At 42.6% G+C, this 14514-nt stretch overlaps 1 protein-coding gene across 1 annotated transcript in view; it reads right to left on the reverse strand.

Annotated features, from left to right (window-relative positions):
- Window positions 1-6: 6 nt before the first annotated feature.
- The window catches only part of ctif (CBP80/20-dependent translation initiation factor), a 34838-nt gene continuing 20330 nt past the window's right edge, over window positions 7-14514 (reverse strand). Inside the window, exons 5-10 of the mRNA XM_010789252.1 lie at window positions 12477-12557; window positions 8933-9551; window positions 7492-7791; window positions 5358-5513; window positions 1292-1345; window positions 7-543 (exon numbers count right to left, since the gene is read on the reverse strand). Of these exons, the coding sequence (XP_010787554.1) occupies window positions 319-543; window positions 1292-1345; window positions 5358-5513; window positions 7492-7791; window positions 8933-9551; window positions 12477-12557 (1435 nt within the window). The 3' untranslated portion in view covers window positions 7-318. The remainder of the gene's footprint in view (window positions 544-1291; window positions 1346-5357; window positions 5514-7491; window positions 7792-8932; window positions 9552-12476; window positions 12558-14514) is intronic.

A 14514-nucleotide genomic window follows, 5' to 3' on the forward strand; every position in this document is an offset into this window, starting at 1 on the left:
TGGCCAGCCCTGTGTGGCCCCTACTGGCCACATATACGCTGCTGTTGTGTGTCAAATACGCTTTTCATTGTTTGAACGCCACATGTAGTGTTGCCTTGATGGATCGGGGGTCCTGTTTAGTGATTCTTTTCTTTTTTGCGGTAGTGGTCACCCATCTTGGAGAAATTAGTGAAATGTGCAAAAAAAACGTAAAGCATGTATTCATTTAGAGTGTTGTTAAATTCCTATGTTTTGGTAAAAGTGGAAGAGCACATTGATGCTCAAATGGAAAATGTTTCCAGGGGCAACAGAGGGGGGAGGGGGTCTCCTCTCTGGCACCTAGGCAGTGGAGGTGGTGAGCTTCTGGATGGTGCGGTTGTAGTATTGGGTGGTGAGGGCCTCCAGGGGGTTCCAGTGGTGCGCGTGCAGCTCGATGACCTCCATGAGGAGAGAGCGGGTCAGCGGCGACTCGCCCGGGCTCAGCATCTTGTCCCTGACGGCGGCCAGGAGCTCCGTCATCATCTCAGGGAGCTGCTCCTCCAGGAGGCGCCCCATACTCTGGAGCTGGTGGAGAGACGAGGAGGTCAGAGGAAGTGTGTGTGTCGCTTACAGAGAGCAAAACACAACGTCTGGCACCTTGTTACTGTAGATGCAGTCAGACAGGAGAGTTCACACACCCTGTGGCCATGGAGTGTGTGTGTGTGTGTGTGTGTATGTGTATGTGTATGTGTATGTGTATGTGTGTGTGTGTGTGTGTGTGTGTGTGTGTGTGTGTGTGTGTGTGTGTGTGTGTGTGTGTGTGTGTGTGAGAGAGAGTCATGAAAACTGCGAGGGATGTGTTTGTGAGCATCTGGGAATGGTTAGCCACCTATCTTTGTGCTTTCTGTTGTTTCGCCTCTTTTTATTGTTTTCTTATCGTTGCTGCTGAGAGATTTCGGTTCTTCTACCACGACCCAAGTCTGATTAAATCCATAGTTCTACTTAAATTCACCTACACTACTTTATTATTCATAACCCTCGGGAGACGACCATTGAATATCAAAGATATGGGTTTGAGATTGTGCATACTGTGGACCTCTCCAGCATGTACTGCGCATTAAAGGAACATTACAATGAAACATGGGTTTTATGTCTTTCAATATAGGATCTTTTTTTTTTCCACATACATTTGTTCAGATGTTTTACTGCATTTAATTTCTTGCCTGGCACTTAAATTCAAATCAGCCTTTTGCTTGAAACTAAAACACGAGTAATACCTGTGTGTGTGTGTGTGTGTGTGTGTGTGTGTGTGTGTGTGTGTGTGGAACCATACCTCCATTGAACAGCACAGCACTGCATCTTCCTTCACATCAGTGGACTCCAATAGCTATAAGGGACAAGAGCAGATCATATTTGAATATACTGGAACACTGCGAAGCAAAGAGCCGCACAGCAACAAGGCAGGTTTATAAAAATGTGTATATATTTGGATGTAGGCCACAGTAGGAGATTAAGCAAATGCAAGTGTGTGTGTGTGTGTGTTTTTTCATCAGTTCACAAGAGAAGGAAAAAAGAAGACCTAATCCTAATTGTAAATATTTTTCTACATTAACATTTGAAATCTTGGAAGACAACACGCCAGGCTTTCATCCTGGCAAGCTAGCTAACCGTCAGACATCAAGGCTGGCTCTGTGCACACTGTATATCCGCGTGCACACAAACAGCACAGCCAAAAACAAACTGTGAAGCTGGTAAACATGCTAGCTGGCTTTCCACCCCCTCCACTGGCCCCATGCACAGATGGGCATATAACTGGCACTTTCAAACAATACAGAGAGCGATGGCCACAAAGGGAGACAGACCCACAGAGAGCCTCCTATAGACATCGAGAACGGAAGCTGTGCACATCTAGTGCCAGATTACAGTTTACAGAATACTGCTTGTTTTACTCCTCTACCAGTCGGTTTAACAAAGTGCTACTTTGATTATCCTGAAGGAAAGGAAGTAACAGGGAGGAAGGGAGGGGATGTTTTTTTTGTTGCTGTTTTGATATCTAAATAAACCTTTAATGAGTAGAACTGCTGCACAATGAGCAACATAAAGTATAAATGCAGGCACAGTTATGGGGAAGCTAGTGAAAGAGAACTTGTTTAGAAGCCGTCTGTCATTACAAGGTGATTTGAAGTGGCTCTAATCAATATTTTTCATAATTATGTATAACAATCACAATGTAACAATGACTATGCATTAGGGCTGCTCGGTTATGGCAAAAATCATAACCTCGATTATTTGGTTCAATAATTGATATCACGATTATTAAAAACGATTATCCATTTACTTTGAAAATATCAATTGATTGGAGATTTTTTTTTGAACAGTATGTTTTGAACAGTTGATTACGCTGAACTTTAACTATAATTCAACTGAAAAACCAATACAAAAAAAAAGTAATTATAAAAGAATAATCGTTTTATTTGGATTACGTTGTTTTCGTAATCGTTGCAAGCCATAATCGTAATTGCGATTAAAATACGATTAATTGAGCAGCCCTACTCTGCATGCACAAAATGTTCTTTAAATATACTTATATGAAACTAAACTACAAGCTCGATTGATACAGACAAATCCAATAGTTTCTGATTTGACCATTTGTAGTTGAACTTCATACTACTTAACTTTGATGATATGCATGCTTTGAGAGCAAAACAGAAATGAAAACAAAGACATGGAAATTGTTTCTGATTCTTTGTAACTAAAAAAAGAAACAAGGATAGCCCATCTGATACTTCAATCCAAAGTTAATGCGAGCTGGCTTTTATTTCCCCGCTGTAAGCTTAATGGTATTCCACCTATAATTCAGGCCCGGCAGTTGCATGGCGTGGTGACAGTATGGCTGTTTGATGTGGGAACTACAGTCTCGTCTTTCCCTGAGCAGGAGAGCCGTGTGACACGCAGGATGGGCTCATAATGAGTTCTCCAGGGAGCCCAGTGTGACGTTTTTACTCAACACGTTTAAAATGGACTAATCTATACTCATCTATAATCGGTTCTCCTAGCCATTGAGGTAGCTCTCTTTTCCCTCTTCTCTTTTTTTAAAGTAGAAGAGGAACAGCTGCAGGAAAACAACTTCTCTGAGAGACTACTTAAAGCACAAAGTCTCTGTGCTGAAGCAGAAGCAGACAGATCTCTGGTTAGTTACATCACAGAGAAACAAAAACTCTGCAAGGGGAAGCGCTGGGAGTCTGTGTGATTTCCATTTACAGTATTTCCATTCAAAACATATTTTATCTGGAAGATGAAAAGCTAGAAGAATTAAGACAGCCGTGATCATCTTGTAGCACAGAATGGAAAATATAAACCCAACAACAACTTGAATGACTCAGTGAAGTCAGCTAGAACAACATTCATATTTATTTAAATTATTAGCGAAAGCTTCATCGTGCTTGAATTCACTCATGTATATTTTGAAAGCTGTCATCATATGCTGGCTAAAAGAAAAGTAAATGATGGACGAGTGCTTAGACAAAAACATGTTTCATCAGAGTACTAATGACACGCAGAGCGCTCAAAGCTAGAATTATGACTACTTCAACTTTAACTGCGCTTCCAATAGTTGCATAGCAACAGAAGCATCAGAAGGAGAAACTTCCCTTAGTAACATTACACATCACCCTATTTATGTACTTCACTAACTGCTCGACAAAAAACCCACTACAAACTTAAACACTTACAATAACATGATGCTCAGTATTTACAGTTTATTTGAAGAATGATTGAAACATTTTAAGTTAATAGTCGAAAACCGTGAGGGCCCAATCTGACTTTAAAGAAGGATACCAAGAAACAATATAAATAGCCCTGTGGTCACCAGCAGCGTGCTTTCTGCAGTGTGCTCCTGCAAACCACTGTGCCACATGCTTCAGGAAAATCGTTTTTTATGTGAATGTGAGCGCCCTGCTACCTGCCTTCTGATTTGCCATGACTATTCGGCTGTCCAGGTCTGTTCCCCCTTAATAAAGGAATGTTGGATTACTCCTTTAGTCATTTTTACAAGGTGCAGTATCATAAAAAAGAAGCTGTAATCTTTCATCTTGCCTTCCTACATACTTTACCACAATGGTCTGGGTAAATATCCATGCCAGTGTAGGTGTATCCAAACTCTATAATTGACATGTTGTTTGCTTTGACACTTAGTAAAGGATGATCTTACTTAGTGCATCTATGTGGATTGTGCGTATATAAAAAAACACTTTTGGCCTGTGAGTGTTGAATGGCTCATATCACCGCTCGCTGACCTGCCCCATCTATATGAACAGCTGTCATGTCCACTTTAAACACTTTCTTACACACCTTAGCTGTTACCTAAGCCTGTTCTGCAGGCTATAATTACAGAGGACAGCTGCTGCAAAATGCACCGCCACACACGAGTACTCTCAAATGCACACATTATGGCACATAGCTTGTAACAGAATCTGACCTCTACATGTTACGACAGGAGAGACAAAAAAAACAGACGGCTAAAAATGGGTAACAATGGCTCATGGACATGGAGGTGTTATTAGAAATCATTTTGCCACATAGGTGTGACACCGCTGACGCTGGAATACGGGAGGTGTGTCATGTTGTGGAGCGTCCTCTAACAAGCTGAGATAATGATTATTCTGGACATACGCTCAGACAGGGTGTGGATGGCATTGGTTGTGTGTTGATTGTTTGTTAGCGAGACGCTGGGTGTGTGTTGCGCGCCAGACGGGCAGAGGTGTGGACGTGGGCGGTGAAACTACCTTGCACGTGTCTGAAAACCTGCCATTATCTCTTCTCTCTCTGAAAACTCCACATAAAAAGGTTTTTCTCTCCCAGCCCCTGTCATCTCCCCTCTCCTTCTCCTCTCTCTGCTACCTGTCGTGCCGTCAGTGAACTTCCTCCGCAGTAACTGTCAACCTGACCACAGGCTTCTCAGCTTCCTCTTACCTCTTCTCTTTCTCCCTCCCCCCCATCCTCACTCGCTTCCCCTTTCAATATTCCATCTGCCTTTAACCACTTCTGTATCGCACCGCGTCTGCTGTGGCTCCCCATTTGGTTTCCATGGTCACCAAAGGAGTGTGTCTAAGAGAACACGAGCAGCTGATGAGAAATGGACCTTGTGTCAAGCATTTTCTTGGAAGTGATGATGTCCTGATTGTTCAAACCACGTACTAAACCCCACAGTGGTGTATCGAGTCTAGACAGGGTCTGGCCAAAAACAGGAAACTTGCTACATGTTCCGATCGCAACAGACAAGATAAACAGACAAGATAAACAGACACGGCTGGAAGCGTTCCTCTTACTGGAACCAGCAGATGAGTTGATTAATTGGTAAATAAACATACTTGTAATAAATTAAAGATCTGGATACAGACCTCTCGTAGGCAGGTGTAGATGGGACACACCAGCACTCTGAAAGGGTCCGCAGAGCTGCTCCTCATGGTGCCAAACACCTCACACAAGAAGGTGATGAAACCTAACCACCTCTCCACATCCGACTGCTGGAGCTCCTCTCGACGGGCAAAGTCCCTCTGAGGAGAAAGAAAAGACAGATGGATATAAAGTTGGAAAATACCCTGAAACTCTACAGGCTATGCAGCTTGTGTAGTAGCTGGAGAAGTAGGCCGTATAGGTGGATATTTAAGTGTCCCTTAAATTCATCAGCAGTGGTGATAATCACCATTAACATCTTTGTTATCTCCCTGATGGGGGTTTTTGCAGGTGGCACACATATTAACCTCGCAGCTTGAAGTACTTAAAGCCAAAAAGCGGTCGAAAAACACATTAAACAAATCCATGGATTTCATTTTCTGCCAGGAGTAGAGGAGAATATGTTAATTTGGTTTGAAAGTGAAGGGTAGTGAACTGTGTCAGTGCTGTAAAAGTGTTGGGGCTAATATGGGTTAATGCCTAATGCGCACTTTTAAAGATGTTATACGGCAGGTTAAACTGAAACTGTATTCACTCAGAGGAACTCACTCTGCTTTCCCAGAGTGTACTGCCCGTACTGAAGAGCACTAGAGAAACTGGCGGCTTGTACTCTCACATACTCGTACAACACCGCTGAAGGTCTGTTTGTACACAGACATACACAGAATATGCGTCCTTGAATGGACCAACGAACGAAACGATGATGAGGAAGGTGACAGAAGCCTCAGGGAACAAAAAAAGGCCAAATGCTCTCCTCGGCTTTACATAAATAGGATATAGCAACAGACCATGTTTAATGAAAGCATCATCCCTGATGTCTTTTTTTCAAACACTTTTTATAGAGCCAGACTAATTGCCCCCAAACTGAGATCCAGGGCTCTGGGAGCAACATCATTAATTATGGCCTTCATGAACCCACTTTTAAAATGTTTAAAAGCAAAAAGCCAAAATGTCAAAGACCAGGAGGGGGTCCAGGCTGCCTGGGAAGTGGGGATTAAAGTGAGAAATAAACAAAGAGGATCTGACCACAGAGCTGTGTAAAAGGGGGGGAAATAATAAAGCAGAGAAAGAGGGTAAAATAATTACGGTGGGATTTACTACTGCTGGGTCAGGGAAAACAATCACTACATCTAAAGAAATGGAAAAACTGAGGGAAGGAGAAAAAAAACAAGAGTGTGGGATAGTAGTCAAAAAGAGCATCTGCTGGGAAACAGGAGTAGGAGTAAAAGAAGGGTAAAGGCAGCAGGTGGGTTCACTTTTAGACCTCGGATGTCTTCTGAAAACAGCGTGTTCATCTTGCCTACTTTTACAGCGTCTACCACTCTGGGAGCTATCGTCTGACTCGTGACAGAGGAAGGGGCGAAAAGGAGGAGAATGCTAAGAAACAGAGAGAGAGTGGAAGTGTCTGTGCAGGGAGAAGTAGAGAGGCACTGGCCCGTGTGGTTCCGGGTGAGGGGAGGCGATAAGACGGGGGAGCGCGGTAATAGAGAGCTCATGAGGGACGAGGTGGGGGAGAGAGGCATGGAAATATATAACGGCTGAGAGGATGTTTTCATCATGGGTGCAAGACTGGAACTGTGCAGTTGAGTGGAAGGGTGGAAGGACGAAGGGCGGAGGGTGAAGGGATGGGGGGGGGGGCTGTCTCTCTCCCCTGGGTGTTTAGATTAGAAACTTTGCCCACTGACATTTACAACATCACACACACAGTTGGCTTCCACCTGAAAGTGCTTCCTCATAAAACTAAGCGGGTGTGAGGCTACTGAACAGACTTACTGGTATAAAAGACACAACAATCTGTATTTTGGGCTTTTAATTACAGATTCCATGGTACTGTTCAACTCATTTGTCCTAGCGTGATTTTTTATCGTACAGCTATCTTTGTCAAACTGCATCTTTGTGAAAGGTAACTAAGTGAGTTTAATAACTACTTCAAAGAAAATTGCATCGACTAAATCGAGCTACATTAGTTATGGGTGATCATTGAAGAAAATCAAGTCAAGTCCATGAAATGAATGAGTAAGTTATTCTGAAATATCTAACAGAAAAGCTTGAGCAGCTAAGCCATTCCCTCCCTCTCACCTGCAGCATGTTGAGCAGCAGAGATCTGAACTTGGTCCCCTCCACCATGAACAGCGCCATCTTGTCACAGAGCTTGGCGGCTGTGGCGGCGAAGCTCCTGTCCGACACGGCTTTGGAGTAGAGGGTGCTGACCACCTGAGCCAGGGTCTCCTCGCACCGTGCCGAATTCTGCGCCTCCTCCATGAAGGAGGCCAGCTGCTGCTCCACCCCACTGCTGTTGCTCCTCATGCTGTTGAGGAGCTCCACCAGCCGGTCCATGCTCTGTGAGCCGGGGCCCGACGCCTCCACACCAGCCTCTTCCTGAGGGGGGAGATGGAAAAGTCGTGAGTGGCAAGTTTCAATTTCAATTTCAATTTACTGTTGGTTTGACCACAAGCTAGGAGCATTTCTTTAGTGATTTCATTATATGCTGACTTGAAATGAATATTTACAGTGGGAAGGTAAGATAAGAAGTACTTTATTGATTCCAATTTGGGAAATGTTTCGCGTTTAGAGAAATTAAAAGACTAGAAAGAAACAATCCAAAATGCAAACATCTCACATAGAATTTAACATAGCATTAAAAAAGTAGAAAATATACATCTTGAAATACAAATTTAAAGTAACAAAATATAAAGCAGGATATTATATATACACTAAGTGTGTAAGGAATGGAATATTAAATATCAAATGGAATACATATATGTAAAATGTACAGTGTGAGTTTAAGTCCAGTTATCCAAGGCTGATATTTGTGCTGATGAAAAGTACTTCGGCATTAGTTACGATTAGCTTATTTAAACCATTTATACATTTTTTGTGTATACTTTAGCGTCTCTGATGCACAGCTAACATGTTTTGATATATTGTGGAAGAGAACCCCCATTTTAACATTTTGTTTCTAGCCTTGGGTCTTTTGTTGCCTATCATTCCAACATTAGATTCATTGTATCACTGACACCACTGCTTGTTCATTCTTTCCTCTCCTCCCTGCTGTGTGGTGCCGCGCTGTCAAATCAAACCACCCCTGGTAGTAATGAGTGAGAGGAGGGAGACAGAGCTGAGGGCAGCAACACAGTTGGCTGACTCGCCAGTTTAGTTCACACATCAGAAACTGTTACGCTAATGCCGCTTTTGTTTCTTCACCTCCTTAGCGAGAACATGTTCACCCCTTCCTGACAGTCTGGGTGTGTCAGCATGAATGCTTAATAACCAAGCAGACGAATGACTAAAGCAAGGCAGTGCAAAAAAACTAAGCGTCTACTGTAATGTCTATCCATAAATGACAGTGTGTGTGTGTGTGTGTGTGTGTGTGTGTGTGTGTGTGTGTGTGTGTGTGTGTGTGTGTGTGTGGACATTATGAAAGTAATTATACAACTAAATGGTGGCGTGTGTGTGCACAGATACATTAGTCCTGATTGCCCTAAGACTGAGTGACAGGGCCTAAGCAGCTTTTCCGTACCTTGTCCTTTAGTCTCCTCCTCAGCCTCTCCTTTGACGACTGCAGCAAGTCGATTTTGGGCCGCTCCGACTGGCCCTCGCTTGCCTTTCTACTTCCTGGTGGGTTGGGAGATTCCTTTTTAACTGTCGGTTGTGGGAAAGCATTTGTGTTTGGTGCGGACTCAGGTCTGGGGGATTCAGTGGGACTTCTGAAGTCTTGAGGTGCACTGATCTGCTCCTCACCTGGTTTTACATTCTCAGTCTGTTTGTCTTTGGTTGCTCTCGGGGGTACTCCTTTGTCCCCTGTAACGTTCGTCTGTCCGTATCCCTGAACTTTCTGATTGGGGTGCCAGCGCCTGTTCTGGCTGTATCCGTGGTGCGGGGGTCCTCCCTGGCGCTGCCCATGCCCCCCCTGGTACTGGCGCGGCGGCCGACCGGCACTACTGTTTCTGTTATCTCCCTGTTCCGGTATATTCTGCTGCTGTTGGTTTTGACATTGTTGTTGGGTTAGATCCCTCTGATGCTGTGGGGACTGTTGTTGTATCAGCTGAGGTTGGTTCTTCACTCCTCCGCCCCCCCCTCCGCCTCCTCCGCCCCCTCCACCTCCTCCTCCTCCTCCTCCCTGAGGTCGCTGCTGTCTCCTGGATTGAGAGAAGGTATAAGAAAGCTTATTTGTGATGTAGAAGAAGCTTGAACGCATGTCTATGTCACACTGGCCCCAACATGGCATACAGCCTCCACCCTACACATCTTTAGTTTGATAACAAATGCACTGTTTTCTTGAACTCCTGTTCTGGTCCCGGTGACTTGCCGCACTCTTCTGTAAATACTATGACTGTTCACAACTAGACACAAACAGTAACCCATCATCTACTGATATAACATTTATGCAACTAAACATCCAAAAGCCCAATGCCTGCTTACATGTGGATGCACAGTGTGTCTGTGTATTCCTGTCCTGCATAGCTCTGTCCTTTTGCTGTACTGGCTCTGGGCTTCACGAGCTGCTGACATATGGTCCAGGGGATTAGTCGCCCTGGCACCGTGGAGGCAACCTATTATCTGCCTCAGCCAGTGAACCTTTGCTCCCTTAACCCCCCTCAACTCTTTAAATGCTTTTTACATCAGGAAATTGTGCAGGCGGACGTGATTTGCAAAGGAAATAAATCTTGGCCCTTTTCAACAATAAAGTAAAGAACTTCTTGTGATGGGATCAAACCGGCCACAATGCCAATCAGTACAGGCCAATCCCCACCTCCTGAGTCTTTACTTTTGGTGCTCTTGCGGGTACCAAACACCTCCTAATTTTGAATCTTATATGTTGGCAGACCATTATTTTTACTAAAACACTGAACAAGAACTCAAGAGTACTTTTCTTAAAAAAAGGCCATAAGTGCATCTACACAGAGTGAGAATCAAAGAAAATGTAGATATTGTAATATTTAGTACAGCTTCTAAAGAGCAGAGAAAATAGTGAGAGTATTATGACATGCAACAAAGGTTTCAAGGCTGGAATCTAACCTGGGACGGTGCAGTTATATATTATGAGCTCTCACCACTCCAAGAGCGAAACACTCCAGGGACAAGGTTTCTTTAATAAAGACATTTAGAAAAAGAATCACAAAAGTAATATGTGACGTCCAACAGGCTTTGTAAGTCTGACGTGCAAAGAGAGGCAACTTTCCTGAACTTTGAAGTTAGTCAATGCCAAGACTGCAATGGGGGTTTTCATTGTGCTTCACAAAAGCGTTTCCTTGCACTTAATCATTAAAGAAACTTTAAAAAGCGCGATTTTAGGATAAAAGATTAATCTAAAAGCCAGACAGTTTCAGACAACTATTACACTTTGTGAAAGAGAACTGTGTCTCGCTACCCCACTCGTTTTGCAAAGAAATACCACTGAAAATGAACAACCTTTGAATGACTGTTTTTTGTTCTAAAAGAAGTTGAACAAATCCGTATGAACAACTTCTGGGAGAAGGAGACAAGGCAGAGATACTGGATTCTATCATGTCTGCTAAAGTTATATAACGGAACTTCTAAAATCTTAAAAAGAATATTCAAAAAGTGGTATAAAACATTATAGTCGATGAGTTTAAGCCCTGATGGAAATGATTTAAGCGACCAGCAGCCTGTGTATGTGATGTGTGTAAAAGTGTTTAGATACAATTCATACAGAACTTCTCATCCGTTGTCATCAACATACGGAATTATATTATCATTGGCATAATTGTAGTGCTCCAATGATTATTCGAAGAATACAAAAATGAATCTGCAGCCACTTATTCATAATAATGTTAGTAGTTTTTAAGCAATAAAAACTTGATGGTTCCACTTTTATTTGTCTTGTATTATTTGATGATAAACTCACCACTGTAATGGGCATTTTGTAAAGCTTGATTAGCAGATTTATCAAGAAAGACAATAACTGTAAAAAAATAAATAAAAAAAACTCCTTGCAACCGCGACTGCTACTTCTGTGTCAGCAGGAAATGTTGTTGGTTTGATGAATTCGACACTGAAGGGAAGGAACGTGAAGGTGTTTAAGTGTATTCATGTTTTTTGTGTGTGTGTGTGGTTCATTCGTTTTATGTCTCGTCTGGCCCCTTTGCTCCACTCTCTCAGGGAGGTTGGCAGACAGTTCATCTTCTGCCTGTCTCCTCTACCCAACATCCTGCCTCAGACTTAATGCCACTCTTTCCGGCGCTATGCAAATATCATCAGTGCCTTTCGTAGACTAAAATAGAGCTCTTCTATCGCACACAATGATCAGGAAAAACACTCTTGTCACGCACTCCCATCAGCATCATTCAATGTCTGTTTTTTCTCATTTTAACAGCAAACTTTAAAAAAAAAACTACTTTACATTATAAACCATTTTTACTTAATCATAGAATAAAGTCTAACAGCTTAACAATGATTGACAGAAATCGTGAGATCTCATTAAATAACTGCAGTGGGTGAGATTATATAATCTTTTGCAAAGCTTTAGAGTTCTCCGAGACACCCTGAGTCTCACACATTCTCTCATCTGACGATCAGTTTGATCTTTACACTAGCTGTTAGTTTAGGCTGGGCTCTAATAAGCTCTTCTCCTGGTGATGCGTAGAGGTGATTGGGAGACAGTAATAAAATGTTAATCATGTTTAATGACTGAGAGCTCTGCAGAGTGAGGAAGGGGTGAGCCCTCCGGGGAGGTGTTTGCTTTAAGGATAAATGATGAGGCCACTGAAATGTCATGTCAGAATTTCTTGTGACTTAGAGACAGAACTTTCCATCAAATACAAAACTAAAACATTTTTTGTTTGAGGTGATAAATAGGTACCATTACGGTATAATCAGATTGAAATGAGTGTTAGAATTAGTGCTCCCTATTTTACAATACTTCTAAGATTTCCTTTCCAGTTCAAATATTAAATGTAAAAAACCCGATAATGACCAATTACCATCCGACCTTTTGATGCCGAGGCTTTGTCGAGTACAATAAATCGAATGACTGTTTCAAATGTCAGAAATGTATTCAGGTCCCACTTGGTGCGCAGGATCTGGCTCATGTTGTCACTAACCTGGCTGAGACATGCCGCCTTCCCCCAGGGCCGTGAGGCAGGAGTATGGTTAACTGGTCTCTGGTGAACTGATCAAGCGCTCTACAAGCAGGAGAGGAGGTCATTGCAGGCGAGTGGAAGGATGATGAGTGGAGTAAAGTGGCAGAAGAATTTGTGGAAAAACGGCAGTGAAATTTGTAGAAGGAGTAAAGGGGAAGACAAGAGGTTAAAGAACATAGAGGGGAGGGAGGGGAGCAGCGAAGCAAAGAGAAAAAAAAAGAAAAAAAACACTACAGGTTGATAACTATGTCAATCCAACAACATGCATAGAACTACAGGAAGTGGTGGCTAAAAAGATGAAATGCTTTGGTAGATATGATCATGGGAGGAGGTAGGATACAGAGGGTCGATCATTAATGTTGCGGCGGATGATTGTGGATGGAGGACTCGTGGAACCATCGGTTGACCCAGACGAGCAAATTGATCGGCCGGGGGAAGAGGAGCCTGCAGGCCAGACAGTCAATAACTCGGCCAGAGTCCATGCGGGCCGCAGCTCACGGGTTTAATGGACTGTGGGGAGACAGCTTTCTGCTGCCTGACTGAACATTTGCATTACTTACTGTTTTTGACAGGTTTTAGGATTCAAAGTCTCAGGGACATACTGAATGTGTGCACACACACACATGCAGACAGGCATACATCGGAGAGAGAGCACAGTCAACAACTTTGAGTAATCGTGAGCAGAAGCTGAAAGCAGGCGTTTCATAGGAGATGCAGAAAATACAAGCAGACCTGCTTTACTCAAGTGCATGAATATAAAATCATTTGGAATAGTTACTTAATAGTGCCATTTCTTTCTTTGAGTTTACATTTACATCAAGACTACCAAAAATATGACTAGATGTGAAAACACTACCTCAATAACAAGCACATCTTCATCAGTAAAGATCTAAAAGGGTAGGAGAAGGAGCCTTTTAGCTTCTCCTTTGCTGCTTTTCTGTTTTGGAGCAGAGAGCGGTAAGCAGCACATTCCAGTAAATCTCAACTAATTTCAGCCCTGCTTGACGCGCATACTAAAGTAGAAACACATGCACTACCTCCCCTTCTTTTCCTTCCTGCCGCAGCCAGCCTACACTTTTCCTTTACTCAATCTCACAGCCTCACTCCGTTTCTCTCTCTTTCTTGTGCTTATATAACATTATACGTGTGGTTCCTCATTACGATGAAAATTCATTGTCAGGGAACTTGAACTCAAATCAATATCAACATAAGAGGATTAGCATGTTTGATGGACAAACAGGCAGTTATTTATTGAGCAAACATGCTCAGCTTCATAAAGGGACAGGGAGCTGGAGGCCATATTCTGAGCAAACTGGAAATTCTGTACAACAATAATCTGTTATAGGACTTTCAGAGCTCTTATGCTGCGGTCTGGAGCAGGGTCGCCTTGCTCATTGTGTCGAGTCTTTCACGTCCCATTTTTATATTTATTTTGGGTCTTTGTAAATGGGTATAAAAACCTTCGAACTATGATGAAATTCTTGCTAGCTTTGCTAACATTCCACACATGAAAAACCCTTTTTAAAGCCCAGAATGTCTTTGTGTAAACTCTAGTAGGAGCTTTTTCTCCCTCTAGCTACAAGGAACCTCTAAGAAAGTGATTTATCCCGCAGGCAATCAGCAAGGCTTTGCCCTGAAGGTGTTTTTCACTTATTGTGTATTTAGTTTATTACTTTTTGGACAATAAAGTTGTATAAAATCCTATTCTACAGACTTCTGTCATTCCCTGTCTCTCTTTCTAATTGTTGCGTTCTATAAAATCTCCCGCTGAGTTTGGGTTTTAAAAAAATTCTCGTTGATGAATCACTTAGCCAGTTGCTGACATCTGCAACTCTTTTTACGTCCTGCTTTCTCCATCTCTGCAGTGCAAATATATTTGGCCAACCATAAAATACTTCTCTTGGGTTAAAGGACGAATGAGTTTAACTTGCCTCAGAGGCAAATTCTAAGTTTGCAGGAAAATATTCTTAAGCTAATCAATAAAAAGTAATGAACTAAG

This window comes from Notothenia coriiceps, unplaced genomic scaffold (assembly GCF_000735185.1).
Source record: "Notothenia coriiceps isolate Sejong01 unplaced genomic scaffold, NC01 NC01_scaffold00032679, whole genome shotgun sequence".
NCBI classification, from domain to species: domain Eukaryota; kingdom Metazoa; phylum Chordata; class Actinopteri; order Perciformes; family Nototheniidae; genus Notothenia; species Notothenia coriiceps.